Here is a 24,012-nt window from a genome sequence, read left to right on the forward strand (position 1 = left end):
AATTCCTTATTTTCTGCACATTCTGAAATCAACATCATTTTCTGTTTCAGCAATCCCATACCATGTTGGTACTTAAGCATATGAAATTGACAGTTTAAGGCCCTGACTGCCAAGGTTGCAGATGTATAAACCTTTTTTCCCCATCTGTCCAGTGCCCTGGAATCTCTGTCGGAGGGGGTAGGGTTTTTTGCTGTGGCCTTAACTCCCTTAGGACCCTGTGAAATAGTTTCAGGATCAGCAGCAGGGTTTTTAAATAAAAATCTATGAGAGTCAGGGACCCTGTAATACCGGTCAGGCTTACTGGGAGCTGGAGGTAAAGAGTCAGGGGTCAGGCTTGACTCCGAAAAAACATCATCCGCAATGTCTAACACAGGGGGAATGGCTAAAGGCTTGTGCTGAGGGAGGAGGAAATCCCTGAGCCTCTTTTTTGATTCTTTGAAGTCTTGACCCTCCCAGTGAAAATGCTCCCTCAAAGTATGCAAGGTTTCTCCAAATGAATAATCCTCAGGAGGAGATGCAGATGGAATAGACTCCTCAGCATCGGAATCCTCATAGGGAGGTAAAGATAATTCCTGATCAGAACAGGAACCAGAAGAAATAGATCAGTGTCTAGCCTAGGCCTCTTATCTGGAGGGGGATGGGTAGCCCTGATCAAGGTAATAAGGTCTTCAGCCATTTTGATCATCTGTTTTCTAGGCATAGAGGCCTGTGCACGTTGCTCAGGCGTCATTTTTTTTTAGTTTTAGAAGGTGTCTTTGCCTTTGGTTTTGCAGCTTTCATCGGTTTGATGTAAAAATGTTGAGGTTTGAATACACCCTCAGAAGCCGGCGCCTGCTCAGCGGCTCTGGACCCATCTGAGGGAGATACATCTGTCGGTCCAATACCTTGAGTATCATGCGGCATGCCTGACTCCACATGGGTGTCGGTAGAGGCCTGCGACTCGAAGGTAGCGGGTATCAGGGGCAGCAAAAGCGCCTCACTGAGTACCGGAAAACCGGCGACTGGCTTAGGAGAAGCTTCGTCATCGGTTTTGGATCTTGACTGCCTTTCTCTGTCCTTTTCTTTGCATTTTTTAAGTACTCCAGTAGTCGGACTGCTATCCGATGACATCTCTGGGAAGTTAAATCTGTTTCCAAAATACTTGGATGCAAAAATATACTGACGCTTAATAGTGCATTGGTTAAATCTAGCACAAAACCGACAGCCAGGCACGTTGTGGTCAGGGCCTAGGCAATGAATAAATGAGGTATTTGCTTCCCACAAGTAATACAATTATTAACTTTTTCTGACATCGGTAAAAAGCAAGAAAAAAGTTTCCCCAACGGGGTACTTAGCTTTATTGAAGACTTTGGTTCTGAAACTCAAATGCGAATATTTCAGTAGTCGGCCAACCGGCACTTGCGAAATGCTTCTGCTTCGGGCACCGCGCAGTAAGAAAGAAAATGGTGTCAGTTGCATGTTTTATACCCCTGACGACCTGACATCATGGATGAGAAGACACCAACCGACGCAGGACCCAAGACTTTGGAATTCAGGCCGACTGAGGGCAACCTGCCAGCAGATTACCCAAATGTAATGACTGCAACAGTGAAACACGAAGAACATCTGGAGCCTGCTTTTTTCACAGGCTTATGACTGGAAGATTTACCTGCAAGCCTGAAGGACTCGGGAGGTCTGGCAACCACCCAAATTGCAGAAGAGGTTGTTGGTATGAGCTTGCTGTCTCAACGAAGAACGGAGACCTCGGTCCTCGGAGTCAGCTTAGCGGCTCTGGATCCAGCTGAAGAGGTGATAGGTGAAAGGTCAGAAGGTAAAATGGAGGCCAGAGGCCTTAGGGACTCTGAAATGGTCTCAACAGAGGCCTGCGGTTGAAAATCTAAGGACTGCAGGGGCTGCAAACGTGCCTCACTGGCTATCGCATGACTGACTACCATCCTAACATCATCCCAGGACTTAACCTTCTTGAAGCCTGTCATGGTCCTTATGTTTTCTGGGTACATCCGAAGCCTGAAGACCAGCTGATGCCATACCGACAAACTTAGGCCAAACTCCAAAATGTTTAGCTAAAAGCTTTGCCTGATGACGAATGGTACTCGGATTAAAGGAGGCACAAAGATCACAATTAGAAATGTCATGGTCAAGGCCTAAACAAACAATATAATAGGAATGAAGATCTCTATGTGGAATCTGCTTCCCACAGGTAAGACAATTATTAACCTTTTCTGACATTCGTTAAGGCAAGAAAAGAGGATCCCCAATGGGTTACTTAGCTGTAGTAGACTTCAACTCTGTAGTCGGAAAAGAAAAAAGGTAAACTGCTGACCGGCACTTTTACAAGAAATGCTTCTGCTTCGGGCTCCGCAGCAAGGAAGACTGAGGAAGTGACGTCAGCTGCCTCCTTTTGTATCGGATGTTCTGATGTCCTTTACAACAGATGGCAGCCAATGTCATCTTTACTTACCTTTGATATTCTGGCCAATCGAGGGCTACCGGGAGCCGGATAACCCATTGGTTAGGACTGCAATAGTGAAACACGATGAACATCTGCAGAATTTACCTTAACCACACCAAAGAATGCTGGGGTAAATAGATTTTTTTTTTTACCTTGTATGATTACTTTATTTTACACATCATATTTCCTGTATCCCAGCACAAAAATATGGAAAACACCAGTTCTTGGAAAAACAATGTGCATCATTATATAAATTCCTGCCTTCCCATAAACCTCACCCCTTCCCTTTTCTAAAGACCCTCTTCCAGTTCTTTTAGCTCTTTTACAATATTTAACACTTCAAATATATTTGGGATAGAGTGATTCCCATTTCTATGGATAGCTTTTTTGCCAGCAGCTAACAGAATTAAACTTAATAAAGTTCAACTGTGTCTAGGCAATTTAGATCCTGTATCTCAGCACAAAAGAATGATTTCTTTAATTACAACCATTTGCTCCACCAAACATTTCAGACAGTTTTAAAAATCTGCCAACTCGTGTCACTTCCAAAAAAGCATTTTTCACAGCTTCTCTTTTTCCTCATCAGACCTCCAATACTTATCTACTGAGAAAAACTGAAGTCTGCCTGGTGCATAACAAATACCTATACAAGCACTTCCAAGTAAAAATCCTAAACACCTTCTGAACTTTGTTGCATATTTGGGAGGTACACACATCCTCATATTGTTCCTCTGTAGAATGTTCTTCCAGTCTCTCTTCAATCTTTTATAACCTCTTCTGATTATTATAATTATCATGCAATATTTTATATGCCTAGTAACTATCCCTTTTTAAGTGCAGCTTCCATTCTAGATTTCACTAAAAACTCTGCCGAAACAAGTCTTTCACTCAGAACACCCCTATTCTCTGAAATCAGTCGCTGGAAGGCGGTGTCTAACCTGCAGTCCAAACTTTTTTACGGACGCACTCCATTCTTTTATCATTCCCTTTCCATCTCTAGTTATTTGCCTCCAATATCTTGTTTCATTTGCCAGCTTTCTCCAGTAAATTCAAGCCCCCCTCTTATATATTTTCTGTACCCATATGTGCAGACATCCCTATCAGAAAAATCTCCTTTCTCCATTCCTATGTTGACTGAGTTCTTAGAATACCTTCTGCAGCCTTATGAATACAGTATTATGCATGTCTGACAGCCTCTGTAATAATCTGCATCCAGAATCCTACTCTCTCATTTCTAAGACTACTCATCCTGCTTCATCATTATCCCTTTCCACTCTGAGTTATAACCTCCTGCTTGTGTTGTGTACATCAACCTCAATTGCAGAACTCTACAATATCCATATAAAGCAGGTAACCCTAAGCCACCTTTTTCAATGGGGAGGATCAGCTTACATTTCACCCTCTGGACCCACCAAGATAAACTCCCTCAACTCTTTACTAATTATTACACACAACTCCTCTGGTTGGAAAAATATGCCCGACCTACATATAAAACTAAGGGACTAAACATTTTCATTGCTTGTATCTTAGCATGCATGTCCACAGATAAGAGCTTCCAGTTTCTCACTTTTTGTATCATCTTTTGTTTAGTCTCTTTCCACATATAAAAACACAAATCCACTCGGGAGCTGATGTACTACAACCCAAAACAAAATTTAATTGACAGTGAGTCCACAAAAATATCCACAGTCGACAAAAATATCCACAGTCAAGCGCTTTCGTAAAATGACTTCCTCAGAACAAAAACAACATAAATTAATTTCCTTTTATACAAAAAAATAATTAAATAATGTCTCTTTCCACATATCATTAACTGCAACAACATCAGCCTTTTTACTCCATACTCTTAAATACTTTATCTTATGGTGTCCCCGTAAATATGGGTACTGCTGAACCAATTTGTGTATAGGTACATAATTTACAGCTATAGCCTTTGCTTTACCTTCATTAATTTCACATCAAAAAAAAAAAAAAACTTTAAAATGTCTCAAAATATTACACAAAACCAAAATTTCCTTTTATGAAATTCATGTGCAAAATAACAATCTGTGAATAAAGCCAAGTTTTCCTGATTACCACACTAATTATATACTTGAACGTTCAGTTCCTTACTGTCTTTGCCAATGTCTCTAAACATAAAGTAAATAAGAAAAGGGAAAGACGACACACTTGCCTGGTTCCTCTGTTCAAACACAACTTGTCATAGAGGAACCCAGTCACTTTAATTCTTGCTTCCAATCTTTCACGTATTATTATATCAGGGAATGTAACAGCTTCCATTGCCTTACTCATAAAATCCCAGCTTACTCTGTCAAATATTTTTTCTGCGTCAAGTCCCACCAACAGCAGTATTTTCTTACATTCTGCTTCCCTCTGTATCATCTTTGTTCTATTACTGCTGTCAAATGTTAGCCTCACTTCCACAAAGGGTATATGGAAATTGTTAAAAAGAAAACGTGTGCATCGCATAATGACGACAATGAAAACTGTTATTAGTTTTTTCTTCTACGTTATGTATGCAGACTCACGTTACCATTTAAAATGTGATGCCTTAATAAAGGTGCTACCCTGGGATTCATAAAGATTACTACTACGTGCACAATTTCTGTACTCAAGAATATCCTTATCACATTGCTTGTGCTGTCTTGTGCACTCAGAAAGGGACACTTTGGGCTAAGCTTCATCAATCCCTGGCAGTATCCCTCACAAAAAAAAAAAATCTGTGCAATGACGTGTGACCCCAGTCTACCGTTTTTACTATTTTGACTTTTTAAAAGGCTATGCCTCAAAGCTGGTTTGAAATCTTCTCAGAAGATTGTTGAAATAAAACACGGTCCTCCTAAGCTTTAAACAGAAATGAGCTGCCACATGTTGAAAATAATGAAAACAAGTAATGCAATTTTCTTGAGACAACAAAACATCACGTTTACAAGGGAAACATCTGAAGTCACAACATTTAATATTTTTTCATGGATTTTATGCTTGTTAGCCACAAATTTATTTTAAAGCGAATATTTTGCAAAAGTTACAGTTACCCAACTGCAAATGACCCTTCTGTTGGGAATGTTAGACCTACAAATGTCAATAGCACTACATTATTAAAAAATAAACTTATACAATTTTGTAGACAAAACACATGGATAGTCAAACCTTACTATCCCCAGTGCATAAGCTATTAGCTCTTAAAGCAAGTAGAAAGAAAGTCTCAAATATGTGAATGCTCGTCTGGACATGTAAAATATACATATTTTATTTTAACATTTAAAAAAACAGAGATGTAACTTGCAAAGAAATCTTTTTCCAACAAAAAGAAAAGAAAGCATTTTCAACTCGACTTCATAAGAACATACTAACAATATGACTCAAATGCATAACAAGTTAGTCATCCTGAAAACTGTCAGTGTATGCTTGTTGTGAACCAAACGATAAAAAAACTCAGCAGCCAAATGTAAACACAGGCCTACTTGTGATACGCAACAATACTGGATATTCTCCATGAAAACATTAAATATTTTCTAGCAAATTTCTCTGAAAAATACATCATAGCTCTCAGCTGAAAGTGCCCTAAGCTGATACTTCATGGGGGGGGTCAGACATAAATCCAGTGATGGAAAACATCTTTAGTCAGGAGAAACATTTGTATAATATGTGTGTGTGTGTATATATATATATATATATATATATATATATATATATATATATATATATATATATATATATATATATATATATATATATATCTACATCTATATATATTACACACACACACATATATATACATACATACATACACACACATTTATGATGTAATGAAAACTAAAAAAAATATATATATAGTTGAACATCCTATATTACCTGCCCTGAACAGTCACATAACCACCTTAACTCAACAGACACTAGAGAGTGACAGTAAAATGCCAATAAAACACTGCAACAGGTACTTATGTATACAGGCCAAATGCAAGTTACTGCCTTGAAAAATTTAAAAACAAATGTTCAGTAAATAAGAGAATGGTACTGGGTTACAAACAGCTCCCCTAACAGTGCCATTTTATCTGTACGAACTTGAGAATAAATCCGTGCTGAATGCACCTTCATCATACTGCCTCCCTCAGTAAAGCAAAGCATTTCGCTGTCACAGTCTGTTATAAAACAATGTGCACAGTTTTCCATTGGGGGCAGCTTTTTGATTTCTGCTTAGGGTGAGGAAATGTAGTGAACATCTGAGCTATATTCTTGACTAGTTCTTACGTCAGAAATACAAGACAGAAATAACATACTCCTTAACAAAACCAGAGTTTAATACAATTTGACAGCCTGTCAAAAATCTAATGGCCGGCTAGTTCCAGTGGTGGAGCCCATCAGTAAAGGGTTCTCTCTGAAACACTGACACTTCAAAGGAAAATATTCTGGGCAATAAATCAGAACATTTCCCTATAACTGCACTTAGGTTGTGCTTTTAAATGCAGAGATAATAGAACAGTGGCACACTGAACTTCTGAGTGCTAAGTCACAATTCCTAGTGAATGTTTTTTTCTGTATGAACATTTCAGATATTAAAGAATATCAACTTTAGCGACATATAAGTATTTGTTACTATGTTACAAAAGTAAAACATATTTATGATTTTGTGCATTAATACAGTATCTTCTCCAAGAGTAAAAAAAAGAAGCCATGCATGTTTGTTGTGAAACAAATCCACACATCTGTAAAAGAGATTCTGTGAATAATGTGAAAGCCAAAACACATCTTTTCAATATGATTCTAAAATACCACAAAGATGAGTATCAGCTCTTTTTATACACAAATTCTCCATTAAAATATGCCCCTACAGATAGCACACACCTACTTTGACAGGGAAGGTCTCCATAATCTGCCCACAATTAAAAGCTGTGATTTTTTTTCATACAGATTCTCTCTCCCCAAACTCACCCACCTCTACACCCTCCCCCACATACACACTGCCCCTGCCTGACAAACCAGAGTAATAACCATCTAAAGTGGCTGCAATTAAAGTAAAAACAAATCATGTCTACACTGGATGTATGTACAGATGTTGCTTTTGCATATACCTACTGGCTCTTTTAAATGAGCCAGTTTAGTGAAATGTCCCTAGATTTCCCACAACATATTTCTCTTCTCCACTCCTAAAGATAGCCTCTGTGTTTATCTTTGATCAAATTGAAACACACAGTGTCCACAGGAATGTGTTTTACTGTACTGCTTTCAGACACAGGTTACCCATCTTTAACATGCTATATCAGTCATCCTTTAAACAGTGATTAAATCACTGTTCTCGGCCTTCACACACTGTCTTACTAATCAACACCCACATCAAAAGAAAAGGTTTTTATGCCTGCGGATGTTTCTGAATCAAAGCAGAATAAAAGAAACTATGGCCACAGTAATGCATTTCAGTTATTGATCTTATACACATAGACAACTATACGAGTCTGACAATACTGCTGAGAGTTGTTTGGTGTTTGGATATCATTTTTAACATAACTGCAAGAGAAAGCTATCCATAATGATTAGAGCATTTGCTCCATTAGATGATCTTCAGATAGTCATAGAGAAATTGCAGAAAGGCGAACAGCTGTTGCTGGCTCACCTAACTTGTGTGTGTGTGTGTGTGTGTGTGTGTGTGTGTGTGTGTGTGTGTGTGTGTGTGTGTGTGGGGGGGGCAGATCTGGCTCACTACATCGGTAATATCTAGCAGAACCACCAGATGTTCACTCAGTGGAGCTCCAAGCCAGCACAGCTCATGCTACAATAATGCAAATGCATTGCGTAGTTAAGGGGAAAAAACTAGCATACAGAGGAACACTACCCCCTGGAAGGTAGCAACTGTCATCTCGGATGAGCTGCTGTGGTGGGAAGGAGGGGTGTAGGTGTGCTTCCAAGGGGAGGGGTATGCCAATCCATGTAACATCAACTTGTCCTGGTCCCTACCACATGACTCTTACCTGGGGAAGGGACAGATGAAGTGGGCTCGCAGGCAGGAACAAATGAACCTTAAGGGTCTCACCAGCATGGGAACACCCAGCTAATACCAGTGAATGAATGGGCCAACTGGGTGAAGACAAAGGAGCCATCAAGAAAGATTCTGAAGGAATCCAAAAGACATCATGGAGGAAGTACCAACATCTACAGCTCTGAACAAATGTTGTTAGTGCTTACCTCACACAACAAGTCATGGATTAGCTAGCCATGACTCTTCACTATGTGAAAGGGACAGTAGTGTCATGATTTAGTGCTGAAGACTAGATCCATTTAATATAGTTATACCATAAATCACTCAGTTTACTAACAGATTCTACCAGTATGATGGTAATAAAAAGATTACTGCACTACTCATGTACCTGGGAAGGACTCTACAGAGACCTATGGAGGCCTGCATTGTAGGAAGACAAGTGGCAGCAGGTATTTAATGTAAAAAAGTCAGTTTTACACACTTTGGAATAAGGAACCAACAGAAAACAAAATCACGATGGAGTAACCCTATGCAAAGGAGAAGGAAAAGGATACAGATGCCATCTAATGTATAACGGAAACTGTGGCAACACTTCGGTGGCCCCAGGAGGAGGCAGATGTTCTACTGGCATCGCCTTGTTTTGGCATTACTTTTAATACCTGCAACACAAACTTACAAAGGCATGCACTTTTTCAAACCCACCCCTCTAAAGGCTAATGCTGTTTCCAGAGGGTCAGCCAGGCACCACAATTTAAATGAAACATACATAGCTGAAAGGTATGCATTATCAGTGTTTAATGTTTCATATCTCGAAAACACCAAGTGAAACAAGTAAAATAATCAATGTAAGCAGGAGGAGTATATTATGCAAACACATCAAGAAGAATGGGAAAAATGTTCTTCTTGTCCACTGGCTGTCAAATGCAGTGCTACAGAGCATGAAATGCAGTGCTAGAGAGCATGAAATGCAGTGCTACAGAGCATGAAATGCAGACATTAATACATGAGTGCAGCATTACCTCTGGTTCCACCGAATTAAGACTGCTGTCTGACTCAATAACTTCCTCCTGAAAATGAAGGAAAAGGGAACGATTCAGTTATTTCGTCTCATACTTTACACAAAATTACTTTTTAAGATTTATATAACGTAGACAAATATGTATTTGCTTTCAGCAATCAACCATGCTATAACCCATCAGAAGAATGGAGCGTGACTTAAAAATAAAAAGGTTACTGCAGAGGCCACAATACACTACATAACTCACAAAGTACAGTTGTGTACACTTACCATAAATGTAGATGTTCGAGTGCATTCACTGTTGCAGTCATCACATTTAGGTTATCCCTGCCAGGGTAGCCCTCAAGTCGGCCCGAATACCAGAGGCTTAGTATTTCTGTGTCGGCTGCTGTCGCTCCAGGACTGATGTCAGGTCGTCAGTGGTATAAAAACAGGCAGCCAACGCCATTACATCAGTTTTTCTTGCTCTACCAGGTGCCCCCAATTGGGAGCTAGGTTATGGTGGAAGAACACCACCAGTAGAAAATAAATATCAAAAATTATTTGTAAGGAGAGACAGAGAAAGAGAAAAGAGAAGGGGGATGGAGGGAGGGAAACCAGGACTGCAACAATGAATACTCTCGGACATCTACATTAATGGTAAGTGCACACAACTGTGCTATGTTCTTCATGTTTCACTGTTGCAGTCATCACATTGGGATTGATTCCCTCAGCTGAAGAAAAGGGTGGAGGCAGACGAGAAGACTGGGGGCTGGCTAGGATGTCCTGCAAGACTGCAGTGGCAAAGCCTGCCATAGATTTGGAGAAGATAGGCAGGCGGTAATGCTTGGTGAAGGTATGAACGAACAGAAGTCCATGTTGCAGCCTCTAGGATGCCCCTGGTAGGGACCCCTCTAAGGAAAGCTGCAGAGATGGAGGTTGCTCTAGTGGAATGTGTCCTGACCCCCTTGGGGGAAGGTTTTCCGTGCTGTTTGTAGCAGAAATGGATGCAGTGTGCTATCCATTTGGAGATTGTTTGTTTGGATATGGCCTTGCCCTTTGCTCCTGCAGCAAAGCTGACTAGCAATTGATCAGTTTTTCTAAAAAGATTTAGTCCTGTCTAGGTAGAATCTGAACTGTCTGTGCATGTCTTGAGAGTGCAGAATCCTTTCCCCATTGTTTTATGGGTTAGGGAAAAAGGTGGGCAAATGAATAGATTGGTTGAGAGCCACACTAAACACCACTTTTGACATGAAGGATGGGTTAATCTTGAGGGAGACCCTCTCAGCATGGAAAATGATGAATGCCTCTACAGCCATAAGTGCTTGTAGCTCTGATACTCTTCTAACTGAACTAATGGCCAGAGGCAAGGCTGTTTTCCCAGAGAGAAATTTTAAGTCTGCTGAAGCTGCACGTTCAAAGGAGGGCAAGGTGAACTTTTCCAACACAAAGTTTAGGTCCCAAGCTGGGGTAGGAACTCTTCTGGGTGGCCTCAAGTTGTTAGCCCCTCTTATGAACTGTTTGAGGACAGGGTGTGAGAAAAGAGGTGGCTCTGTGCTGAAATGAGCAGAGATGGCAGAGGTATGAATTTTAATAGAAGAGAAGGATAGACCCCTTGTGTAGTAGGGCTTGCCAGGATGATAGGTAGGGAGGGCTGTGCCTGGATCCAGGTGCAAAACCTTTTCCACTTGACAGCATAAGACTTTCTAGTGCTGGGGCATCTGGCCTCACATACATCTAGAAAGTACAGTTGTGTACACTTATCATAAATGTAGATGTTCGAGTGTATTCACTTTTCCAGTCCTAACAATTGGGTTATCCGGCTCCTGGTAGCCCTCAGTCGGCCCGAATACCGGAGTCCTCGGTATATGATGTCGGCTGCCATCAGCTGTAAACCTGATGTTAGAACGTCAGGTAAAAAAGGGAGGCAGCCGATGGCATTTCCTCAGTTTTTCTTGCTTTAACTGTCAGGAGCCCCCAAAAGAAGGCTAGACCAGGAAGAAACATCTTGGAAACATACCATCCAAAAAATTTTAGATCTAGTCTGTGCCTCAGGAGAAAGGGGGAATGGAGGGTGGGAAACCAGGACTGCAACAGTGAATACACTCTAACATCTACATTTATGTTAAGTGTACACAACTGTACTATGTTCTTCGTGTTTCACTGTTGCAGTCCTAACAATTGGGTTGATTCCCAAAGCCCAGGAAAAAAACAAAGGGAGGAGGAATAACCACATATTAACGGCTGGTAAGGAGGCCCTGCAAAACAGCAGTAGCAAAACCAGCCCTTTATTTAGAAAACAAAGGTAGATTGTAATGCTTTGTGAAAGTATGGACAGAAGACCAAGTAGATGCTTCTAGAATGTCCTTAGTAGGCAAACCTGTCAAAAAAGCTGTAGAGGTAGAGGCTGCTCTAGTGGAATTGGTCCTAACAGTCTGAGGAGGAACCTTTCCATGCTGTAGGTAACAAAAATTAATACAATGAGCAATCCATTTGGAAATGGTTTGCTTAGAAATTGCTTTACCTTGAGACCCAGGAACAAAACTAATCAACAACTGATCAGACTTCCGAAAGGGTTTAGTCCTGTCTAAATAAAATCTCAGCTGTCTATGAACATCAAGAGAATGCAGAAACCTCTCCCCTTTATTCTGGGGATTATTGAAGAAGGTAGGCAGGTGAATTGCCTGGTTAAGAGTCAAGCTAGAAACCACCTTGGGCATAAAAGGAGGGATTAGTTCTCAGAGAAACCCAATCTGTATGAAAAATAATGAAAGGTTCTACTGCCATTAAGGTTTGCAGCTCAGAAACCCTTCTGGCTGTAGTAATAGCCAAGAGAAAAGCAGTCTTCCAGGAGAGAAACTTTAAATCTGCAGAGGCAGCTGGTTCAAAAGGAGGCAGAGTAAGTTTCTCCACGACAAAATTAAGATCCCAAGCAGGAGTAGGAGCTCTTCTGGGAGGTCTAAAATTACATGCTCCCCTGAGGAATTGCTTCATCAAGGGGTGAGAAAAAATGGGTTGTTCAAAAGAACAATGAGCAGAAATTGCAGAAGCACGAATCTGGATTGAAGAAAAAAAGTCCACCATTAAGCAAGCCTGCTAGATAATCAAGAATGAGGGAAAGAGAAGGATGAGAAGCGTCTTCTCCTTTAGCCTGCATCCAAGAGCAAAATCTCTTCCATTTATTTGCATAGGATTTTCTGGTGCTAGGCCTCCTGGCCTCATGAAGAACTTCAACCACCTGTTGGGAAATATTTAAGGCATTAGCCAGGCAGTTAAATGCAGAGTTTGAAGATGAGGATGAAGGAACCTTCCCCTCCCTGAACCAACAGATCTGGTACCAGGGGAAGAGGCCAAGGCTGAGCCTGGGAAAGGCTGCGAAGGAGGGGATACCAATGCTGCCTGGGCCAGTCCGGAGCTATCAGAATAGCCTTTGGTTTTTTGTCCCTTATCTTTAGAAGCACTCTGGGAAGAAGAGGCAGAGGAGGAAAGGCATAAATCGAGAGTTGTGTTCATTGGAAAGACAAAGCGTCCACTCTTCAAGCTTTGTTGTGATACTCCCTGATGCAGAAGTTTGGAAGAAGATGATTGGCTGGAGAGGAGAAAAGATCCACTTGTGGAGTGCCCCAATGCTGAATGATGCGATGGAAGATGATCTTGTTAAGTTGCCACTCGTGAGGATCCAGAACTTGTCTGCTCAATTGGTCTGCCAAGGAGTTTAGCCTCCCTGGAAGAAACTAGGCTATTAAGATGCATGCCCATGGAAGCTGCTATGGACCACAGTCTCATGCTTTGTCTGCGCAGGGGGTAAGAGTGAGTCACCCCTGGTTGTTGATGTACCACATTACTGTGGTATTGTCTGTTCTGATCAAAAGAGTCCTAGGGTAGAGTAGATCCTTTAAAGCCAGCAATGCCTGCTGCACTGCCAACAATTCCTTTACTTTTATATGCAGATGAAGTTGTTGAGTGATCCAAGTCCCCTGTATGCACATGCCCTTCAGATGTGTTCCCCATGCATAATCTAAGGCGTCTGTGGTGAGAGTCTAGCTGGCAGGAGGTGGGCAAAAAGGCAGCCCCTTGTTCTAAGAACAGGCTGTCGCCCACCAGAGAAACTCCAGTTGTAGACAGGGAATTAGAGGAAGAATCAAGTCCAAGTCCTGTGTGTGCTGACACCAAAGGTTCTTGAGGTACCATTGAAATTTTCTCATATGCAACCTTGCATATGGTATCATCAGAATACATGAAGCCATGAACCCCAGAGCTTGCAGGAATTACCCCAGAGCTTGCAGGAATTGCCTTGCTGAGAGCTGGGTCATGCTTTCCAAGTTCTTGAAGTAAGTCGAAAGATCTGCTTGTCTTTCTTGAGGGAGGAATACCATTTGGGTGGCTGTATTCAGACTTGCTCCCAGGAAAACAATCTCTCTTGTAGGAACCAATTTTGACGTCTTTTGTTGAGAGTGTAACCCAAAGAGGTGAGAATGTTTTTCACCAAGTCCAAATCCTTTTTTAGTTATTCTGGGGAATATGCTTGAATGAGACAGTCGTACATGTATGGGTAAATTTGAATGTTTCTCTGCCTGCAAAAAGCAATGACTGGCACCAGGCACTTCGTGAAAACTCTGGGAGCAGTAGATAAGCCAAAGGACAGTGCAGAGAATTGGGAAGTGTTGCTTTTCAGCCCTGAAATGAAGGAACTGCCTGCAACTTTCCTTTATTGGGATGTGCAGATAAGCCTCTGAGATCCAAGGTTACCAGCCATGAATCCTTGCCCAGCATTGGCAGTAAGTGTTGAAGAGTGAGCATCTTGAATTTGGGAATCTCCAGAAAAGTGTTTAGAAAAAACAAATCCAGAATAGGGCACCAGGTTCCCTCTTTTTTGGGCACCAGAAAAAGCCTTGAATAAAAACCTAGGTCTGCCTGAATTGCAGGAACTGGCTCTATAGCCCCCATAGTCAGTAGTGAAGAAATTTGGTTTTCAACCTCTGCCCTGTGAGCTATGGGTATGTCCGGGTACCCTTGTAGAACAGGGAAGGTGTGAAAATAAAACTTGTAACGTTGGTTAACTATATTTAGCACCCATTTGTCATCTGTGATGGTAGACCATACCTCTGCGAACATGGCTAACCTTCCCCCCAAAGGAAACCCTAGGTCCGCAGACGTAGGCAGAAGACCATCGGAGTCATTGAGAATGCTTGCTTTGGGAAGCTGGCTTAGAACTCCCCGATTTGGAAGAAAAAGGATGCCATTGTTTAGCCTTTTGTGGGGCAGAAGCCTGCCCTCTGGAAGATCTGTAAACCCTAGGCCTAGAACGACCTTGCTTGCTGGGATCAGAAATAGACCAGTTCTTGGAAGAGTAATGCCTACTAAACCGAGGAAGCTGGTCCTGAAGGAAATCCTTAACAGCTTGCATAGATTTCACCTTATCCTCCAACTTCTTCAGTACCTCTTCAGCCTTACTACCAAAAAGGGTGTCTGTACAAAGGCACATCCAGCAATTTAGATTTAACAGGTTCAGAAAGAGGCTGCTCCCTAAGCCAAGCATGCCTTCTAATAACAGAACCAGTGGCTGCTGCTCTGCAGGAAGCCTCCAAAGTGTCAAAACCACAATGTAGGGAATTGCTTAGTGATAAGAGGGGCAGAATTTAGTAAATCCTGTAAGTCTTTGTTCTTCAACAGGGCGGGAACATCCTCAAGTTTAGTCTTAACAGCCTCCAAAGTATGTTGCTGATACTTAAGCATGTGAAAAAGACAATTCACAGATCTAATGGCAAGAGTTGCAGAGGTGTAGACTTCTTTATCCCACCGGTCCAAGGCCCTAGATTCCTTATCCGAAGGGACAGAGTTTTTAGCACTAGTAGCTGTAACACCCTTGGGGCCTTATGAAATAATCTCTGAATCAGCAGTTGGATTTTTGAAAAGGAATTGATGAGAATCAGGAACCCTATAATACCCATCAGGTTTTCTGGGGGCAGGAGGAACAGTATTAGGAGTTAAAGAATTTTCCATGAAAACATCATCCACAATTTCCAAAATTGGAGGTACAGCCAGAGGCTCATTCTGTGGCAAATCCAAAAATTCCCAGATTCTTTTCTTAGACTGAGGAAAATCTTGACCTTCTCATTTAAAATGCTCCCTAGGACTATTCAAAGTATCCCCAAAGGAAAAATCTTCTTTGGGGGGGGGGGGCAGAAGGGATAGAGTCTTCAGCATCAGAATCATCAAAGCCAAAAAAAAGTTTTGAGTTTCCTCCTTCATCAGCAGAGGTACTGGAAACCTCGGAGTCTGACAGACAAAACAACAGGAGACAATTCCCTAGCTCTCTTGGAAGGGGGAGGGTGAGAGCCCCTAATAAGGGAAAGAAGATAACTAGCCATCTTTACCAACTAGGACTGAGGCAAAGGAGGGGAGGCCAATGCTTGCTTATGAGTAGATTTGTGGCTGGAAGATTTGCTGGTAAACCAGAGGGACGCGGGAGGCCTAGCAGCTGCAGAAGTCTGAGTTAAGGTAGTTGGTATGGCCCTGGTCTCATGTCGAAGAGAAGAGGCGTCTGAAGCCAGTGCCTGCATAGGGGCTCCAGACTCATCTGAGGCGGCGACAGGCGGAGGGTCTGAAGACGAAATAGCAGCCTGCGGCATGGAGGACTCTGAAAAGGTCTTGGCAGAGGCCTGCGGTTAAAAATCTGCAGAGTGCAGGGGCTGCGAAAGTGTCTCACTGACTAATGCTGGGCTGACTACCAATTTCATTGGTGCATCGTCAGCAGATTTAACCCTAGGCCTGTCGTGGTCTTTGTCCTTACGTTTCCTAGGTATATCTGAAGTCGGGAGACCAGAAGACGCCATACCGACGAACTTAGGCCAGACTCCGAAATACTTATACAAAATTTTAGCTCTACGGCGTATGGTACACGTGATGAAGGAAGCACAGAGATCACAATTTGGGACATCGTGCTCAAGGCCCAAACAAGTTATGCAATAGGAATGAAAATCGCAGCGCAGAATCTGTTTTCCACAGGCAAGACAGTTATTAACTTTATTTGACATTCGTTAAAGCAAGAAAAGAGGGTCCCCAACGGGGTACTTATCTGAGGGCGTCTTCAGCTTAGTCGGAATGCAAAAAGAAGGTAAACGGCCAACCGACACTAGTGCGAATTGCATCTGCTTAGGGCTCCGTGGCAAGAAAGACTGTGGAAATGGCTTCAGGTGCCTCCCTTTATACCTGACATTCTGACGTCAGGTTTACAGCCGACGGCAGCCAACATCATATACCGAGGACTCTGGTATTCGGGCTGACTGAGGGCTAAAGGCAGCCGGATATCCCAATTGTTAGGACTGCAACAGTGAAACACGAAGAACATCTTGTTTGCTTAGACTGGCAGCTTGAGGAGAGGTCAGGGAATAAGCCAGGCTACCAGACTGAGGGTCTGCAACTGGGGACGTGTGAATTCACCATTCCTCTGGGTCACAAGTGTTGAGATCTGAGGTAGGTGCCATGGTGACAGGCTGCGCAGCAGTGGGTACCAGTGCTGGAGTGACCAGTCTGGGGCAAGATTGTCCTCAGTTTTTCCTCCCTTATTTTGAGCAGTACCCTTGAAATGAGTGGTAGAGGGGGAAATGCATATATTGAGAGGTCTACCCACTGGAAAGATAGAGCATCCACTTTCCAGGCCTTGCTAGTGCTGACACCAAAGGCTTTTTAGGCATCACTGTAGTTTCCTCATATGCAGTCTGGCATATGGAATGAGTAGAATGCAAGAAGCCATGAACCCTAGAGCTTGCAGGATTTTCCTTGCGGAAAACTGGGTTCTGGTGGCTAGCTGAGAGAAGTAGGCTGTCAGATAGGTTTTGTTTTTCTGGTGTAAGTAAGGAATGCCATCTGGGATGTTGTGTCCAGGCTTGCTCCCAGGAATACAATTTTTTGTGTGGGTACTAGTTTGGATTTTTTTTCATTGATAGTGTACCCCAGGGATGTCAGTAGGTCCTTTACAAAGGTCAGGTGCTTTAGCAGCTTTTCCTGACTGTCTGGCTGAATCAGGCAGTCATCTAAGAATGGGTAAATTTGAATATTTCTTTGTCTGCAAAAAGCAATGGCGGGAGCCAGACATTTTGTGAAAACTCTGGGAGCAGTGTATGAGCCAAAGGGAAGCACAGATAACTGAAAGTGCAGTGATCCTGCTCTGAAATGTAGGTATTTCCTGCATGATTCCCTGACTGGGATGTGTAGGTAGGCCTCTTTTAAGTCTAGGGTGGCTAACCAAGCTTCCTTGGAAAGCATAGGAAGAAGCTGCTGGAGGGTCCATTGACTTGGGGGAGGGGCAGGAAAGGACCAGTGCTTGGAGGGGCAATGTCTACTGAACGTTGGAGGCTGGATCTGTAAGAAGTCTAACTGTCTGCATAGATTTAGCTTTTTCTTCCATCTTTTTTAAGAACTCTTCTGCCTTGGTGCCAAATAAGTTGTCTTTGTGCAAGGGTGCATCCAATAATTTGGAATTGACATGGTCTGGCAAGGTGTGTTTCTTAATCCAAGCATGACTTCTAAGTGCAAAACCAGTGACTGCTGTCCTGCAAGATGCTTCTAGGGCTTCAAAACCACATTGTAAGGTGTGCTTAGTTACTTGACTTGCAGAATGCATTAACTCTTGTAACTCTATTTTCTGCATAAGCAGGGAAAAAAGAATTTTTTTATTTGAATAGTTCCATGGTATGCTGCTGCTATTTCAGCATGTGAAACTGACAATTTAGTGCTCTAATAGCAAGAGTAACAGAGGTGTATACTTTTTTACCCCATCTGTCTAGTGCTCGGGAATCCCTATCTGAGGGGGTGGGATTCTTAGCTGAAGTTGCTTTGATTTCGTTAGGTCCTTGAGAGATGACCTCGGGGTCAGCAGTAGGATTTTTGAAAAGAAATTTGAGTCAGAGACTCTACAGTACTTGTCAGGTTTCCTGGGAGTAGGAGGGAGGGTGTCAGGGGTCAGACTAGATTCCATAAAAACATCATCACCAACATCCAGAACAGGAGGAAAGGCCAGAGGTCTGTGCTGTGGAAGATCTAAGAATTCCATCTCTTTTTTGACTGAGGATAGTCCTGACATTCCCATTGGAAATGCTCCCTTAAAGTATGTAGGGTTTCCCCAAAGGAACAGTCCTCGGGTGGAAAGGCTGAAGGGATGGATTCCTCTGCATCAGTATCCTTATAAGCAGAGAGGGGGTTGCATATCTTCATATTCAGATGCATCAGAGTCATCGGACTCCTGTTCAGATAAAACTACTGGGCACAAGTCTCTTTTTCTTTTGGAAGGGGTAGCCTGGCTTCCCTGATGTGCATTATAAGGTCTTCTGCCATTTTAAGCATTAGAAACTGAGGCAAGGAAGAAGGGTGCCTGAGCTTGGGTCGTCGTTTTTTTGGGTGTGGTGCGTACCCTGAGCCTTAAAAACTTGGTAGTTTTTGAAAGGACTGAAGACGCAAAAGAAGTCTGTCTGTGTCGAGTATCGGTAGCACAAAGTACTTCCTCTGAAGCCAGTGCCTGCTATCCAAGGTAGAGACATCTGCAGGATCCTTTGTCAAAGCAGTCTCTTGTGGCATACCGGACTCAAAGGGTCTCACTACCGGCCTGCAAATCCACAGAAGCGGGCATCAGGGGCTGCGAAAGCACCTCATTGAGTACCGGAGAACTGACGACTAGCTTAACGGAAGCGTCGTCGGCAGTTTTGGACCTGTGCAGTCTGTCTGTGCCTTTATCCTCATGTTTTTTCCAAAGATCAGTTGTCGGATGGCTTATTGAAGCCATATCGGAATTCGAGGACTGACAGCGAAAAAATCTAGCTACAGTAAGGGCCAAACAATGTATAGTTCTGGAGTTGAACAAAGCAAAGAAGCGACAGCGGGGGACGTCATGGTCCAAGCCTAAACAAGTGACGGAGTAAGAATGAAAGTCTCGGTGTGGTATTTGCTGTCCACAGGCGAGACAATTGTTAACTTTTTCTGACATCGGTTAGAGCAAGAAAAAAGGATCCCCAACGGGGTACTTAGCTTTAGAATACTTCAACTTCAATTCGGAAATGAAAACTCCGGTAGCGGCCGAACGGCACTTGGGCGAACTGATTCTGCTTTGGGCTCCTTGGCAAGAAAGACTGATATAATGGCATTGGCTGCCTGTTTTTATACCACTGACGACCTGACGTCAGTCCTGGAGCAATAGTAACCAATGCAGAAATACTAAGCCTCTGGTATTTTTGGCGACTGAGGGCTACCCTGGCAGGGATAACCCAAATGTGATGACTGCAACAGTGAAACACGAAGAACATCAGACGGGAAGACAAACCTTAAGTAAGAGCAATGAAGGGGCAATAAACTACTCATATTTCAAAACTAACCTAGCTTGGATGGCTGTATGAACTGGATGTACCAAGGAAACCATTAGTCTCAAAAAACATCTGTTAGCAGAAAGTTACTTTCTTGATAAATAGATCTGTGTAGTTTTTTTTATTATCTGATTATCAGACTCAAATCAGTCCATAGGAACCCAACCATATAACTTTGTTCTTTTCATCATAATTTTATCCCCCCTGCTGCCAGTCATTCTCCAATGGATGAGAGCTGACTGTAAAGGCCATCATTCTGGCAGCCACCAGCATTTACAGGTTCATAGGTTGGTAAAGTACAGTTTTGTACCTACCATAAATGTAGATGTCCGATAGGTATGCATCTGCAGTCATAACATATGGGTTTGTCCTGCCTCGGTCGGCCGGATTCCAAAGTCTGGGTCTGGTCTCGGCTGATGTCGCACTTTCCCTGACGTCAGAGCTTCTGGGGTATAAAGGCATCAGCTGACGCCATTTTCCTCAGTGTTTCTTGCCCCAGATGCCAGGTGCCCTCTAGGAAGGCTAAATTTGGAGAAAAGTTGAAAATTCCAAATAGTAACAAACAATATATATACATATATATATATATATATATATATATATATATATATATATATATATACAAACAAATACACCATAATAGATTCCCCCAGCTAGCTGAAAGAGGGGTAAGCACCCTAGGAATACCACAGAGGGGAAGGAGGCTGGGTAATCCTGACTGCAGATGCATACCTATCGGACATCTACATTTATGGTAGGTACAAAACTGTACTATGTCCTTCAAGGATGCATCTGCAGTCATAACATATGGGTAGAATACCATAGCCAAACTGGGGGAGGAGGTACTAAGATAAGGATGGTGTAGTTAAGATCCCCTGTAAAACTGCAGTTGCAAAACCTGCTCGGGATCTGGAGTATAAAGGAAGATTGTAATGCTTGGCAAATGTATGCACGGAGCTCCAAGTAGCAGCTTCTAAAATGTCCTTGGTAGCCACCCCTCGTAGGAAAGCTGTAGTGGTGGCTGTGGCCCTTGTGGAATGAGGCCTGATATTTTCAGGAGCTGTCTTTCCATGAAAAGAGTAGCAGAAACGAATGCAATTTCCTATCCATTTTGAAATTGTCTGTTTGGAAATTGCTTTTCCTTGCACTCCAGTTGCATAAGCTACAAAAAGTTGGTCAGTTTTTCTGCTGGTTTTAGTTCTGTCCAGATAGTAGCGTAGTTGTCTGTGTACATCCAAGGTGTGCAATAGTCTTTCCCCCTTGTTCAGTGGGTTAGGGAAGAACGTAGGCAAATGAATAGCTTGGTTCAAGGATACCCTGGATACCACCTTTGGCATGAAAATGGGATTGGTTATGAGAGACACTCTATCCTGGTGAAAAATAAGGAAAGGCTGCACTGCCATTAATGTCTGTAACTCGGATACTCTTCTTGCTGAAGTGATTGCCAGAAGGAAAGCAGTTTTCCAAGATAAAAACTGTAAGTCTGCTGATGCTGCTGGTTCAAAAGGGGGTAGTGTTAATTTTTCCAGCACAAAATTGAGATCCCATGCAGGCAGAGGGGGTCTCCTTGGAGATTTTACATTTTTGATCCCTCTTAAAAATTGTCTGAGGAGAGGGTGAGAGAAGATAGGAGGATCCATATTGTACTCTGCTGAAATTGCTGAAGCATGAATCTTAATGGAAGAATAGGACAGGCCATTGTGGAACAGTTCTGCTAAGTATTCTAGGATGTGCGCTAGGTTTGCCAGTGTGATATCTGTACCCTTTGATGTGCTCCAAATGTGGAATCTCTTCCATTTTGCTGAGTATGCCTTCCTTGTGGAGGGTCTGCGAGCCTCCAGGATAATGTCCTTGACCCTCTGAGATAAGACAGTTTGGTTTTGTTTTAAACAATTTTCCAGGCAGTTAGCTGCAGTGTTTTCAAGTTTGGATGCAGGGTCTTGAAGTTGTTCTGCGTTAGAAGAAGAGGCAATAGGGGTAGAGGCCATGAGTTCGCCCGAGACATGCTTCTCAGTAGTGGATACCAGTGCTGCCTTGGCCAGTCTGGAGCTATTAGTATCACCTTTGGCTGTTCCTCCCTGATCTTCAGTAGAACTTTGTACAGCAATGGGAGAGGTGGGAATGCATACACTGTTAGGGCATTCCAGCTGAAAGAGAGAGAGTCCACCCTCCAGGCTTGTGGGTGGTATATCCTTGAGCAGAATTTCTTCAGTTGGTGGTTGAATGGGGAGGCGAACAGGTCTATCTCTGGCATTCCCCATTTGTTTGTTATGAGTTTGAAGATGTCTGGATGCAGCATCCATTCGTGAGCATCTGTGGTAGTTCTGCTTAAGCTGTCTGCAAGTGAATTCTCTTTTCCTGGTACGAATTTGGCCTGCAGCTGGATGTTGAGATTCAGGCCTAGGTTCCACAGGTCCACTGCCATCCGGCATAAAGGGTAGGAATGCGTGCCTCCCTGTTTGTTTATGTACCACATGACTGTGGTATTGTCTGTCCTTATCAGCAGATGTCCTTGCTGGAGGAATGGTTTGAATGCCTCGATTGCTTGCTTCACTGCCAGCATCTCCTTTAGGTTTATGTGCAAGTTTAGCTGGTCTCGAGACCATAGGCCTTGGATACACTTGTCCTCCATGTGTGCTCCCCATCCTAGGTCTGAGGCGTCCCTGGTGATGGTCTGCCTTGGTTGTGGTTTGTTGAAAGGCAACCCTCTGTTGGACTGGCAGGCCTGAGCCCACCACAAGAATTCCTTTTTCAGGCATGGAATGATTGGTATCATGGTTTCTAGACTGTGCCTGTGTTGAGACCATACATTCCTTAGGTACCATTGTAATTTCCTCATATGCAGCCTGGCATGCGGGATCAAGATTATGCAGGATGCCATGTAACCCAGGGCCTGCAGGACTTTCCTTGCAGTAAGCTGAGCTTGTCTTGTCAGAGCTATGAAGTAGTCTGGGAGTTGCTTTTGTTTTTCTTCTGTGAGAAAAGCCATCTGAGTTATTGTGTCCAGATCCGCTCCCAAAAAGGTTATCCTTTGGGATGGCACTAGTCTTGACTTCTGGAAGTTGACTGTGTATCCCAAAGCCTGTAACAGGTGTATGACATAGGCCAAATCCTTTATTAGTTTTGTCTTGTTGTCCGCTTGTATTAGGCAGTCGTCCAGGTATGGGTAGATTTGAATTCCCTGAAGCCTGCAATGTGCAATTACTGATGCCAGGCATTTCGTGAATACTCTGGGCGCAGTAGATAAGTCAAATGGCAATGCTGAGAATTGATAATGCTCTGATCCTGCAAGAAATCTGAGGTGTCTTCTGCAATCTGGTCGTATAGAGACGTGCAGGTATGCCTCCTTGAGATCTAGAGTCACCAGCCAAGACTCCTTGCCCAACATGGGAAGAAGTTGCTGTAGGGTCAGCATTTTGAATTTTGGCACAATGAGATATGTGTTTAGTGCGGACAAGTCAGGAATAGGCCTCCATTGGTTTTCTTTTCTTGGTACAAGGAATAGTCTGGAGTAAAATCCTTGGCCTTGTTCCATAGATGGTACCCTTTCTATCGCTTTCATCTGAAGTAAATTGTTGATTTGTCTTAAAGCCTCTGGCTTCTGGCTTGGTGGAAGGTTTGGCATTCCGCTCCTTTTTGGTAAAGAGTGGAAGTGAAACCTGTATCCTTTGTCTATTGTTTGCAATGTCCATGTGTCTTTTGTAATGCAATGCCAGTTTTTCGAGAATAAAGCCAGCTTTCTGCCCAAGGGTGCTTCCAGTTGTTCCCTGGTAGGCGGAATCAGAGTCAAGTCATTGTGTCTGTCCTGTGGAAGTGGTTGTAGTTGCAGCTGTAGCAGTACTCCTCTGGTTGGCAGGCTGCCATTGACGGCCCCTGTAGGCACCCTTAGATTGACCTCTGCCTCTTGGGCGTCTATTCCTGCCCCTCTGTGCTCTGGAGGTGTCTGGAAAGGACCAATTCTTTGAAGGCTAGTTTCTACTGAACCTCGGAGGTTGAACTTGCAGAAAATCCTTTACTGTTTGCATAGATTTTACTTTTTCTTCCACTTTCTTTAGAATCTCCTGTGCAGGGGAGCCAAATAAACTTTGTTTCTCCATTGGAGCATCTAGTAGTTTAGCCTTGACATGGTCTGGCAAGGATTGCTCTTTTAGCCAGGCATGCCTCCGAATTACTGCTCCAGTCATAGCTGATCTAAATGAAGCCTCCAGTGCATCATAGCCACATTTTAAGAAAT

General features: G+C 42.9%; 1 protein-coding gene across 1 annotated transcript in view; it reads right to left on the reverse strand.

The window, feature by feature from the left end:
- Window positions 1–24,012, reverse strand: part of ARHGEF18 (Rho/Rac guanine nucleotide exchange factor 18) — a 2,448,098-nt gene that overhangs the window by 168,913 nt on the left and 2,255,173 nt on the right. Inside the window, exon 28 of the mRNA XM_044090748.1 lies at window positions 9,446–9,493. Within this exon, the coding sequence (XP_043946683.1) occupies window positions 9,446–9,493 (48 nt within the window). The remainder of the gene's footprint in view (window positions 1–9,445; window positions 9,494–24,012) is intronic.

This window comes from Protopterus annectens, chromosome 13.part0, assembly GCF_019279795.1.
Source record: "Protopterus annectens isolate FY-2018-M chromosome 13.part0, PAN1.0, whole genome shotgun sequence".
In the NCBI taxonomy this organism is placed as follows: Eukaryota; Metazoa; Chordata; order Ceratodontiformes; family Protopteridae; genus Protopterus; species Protopterus annectens.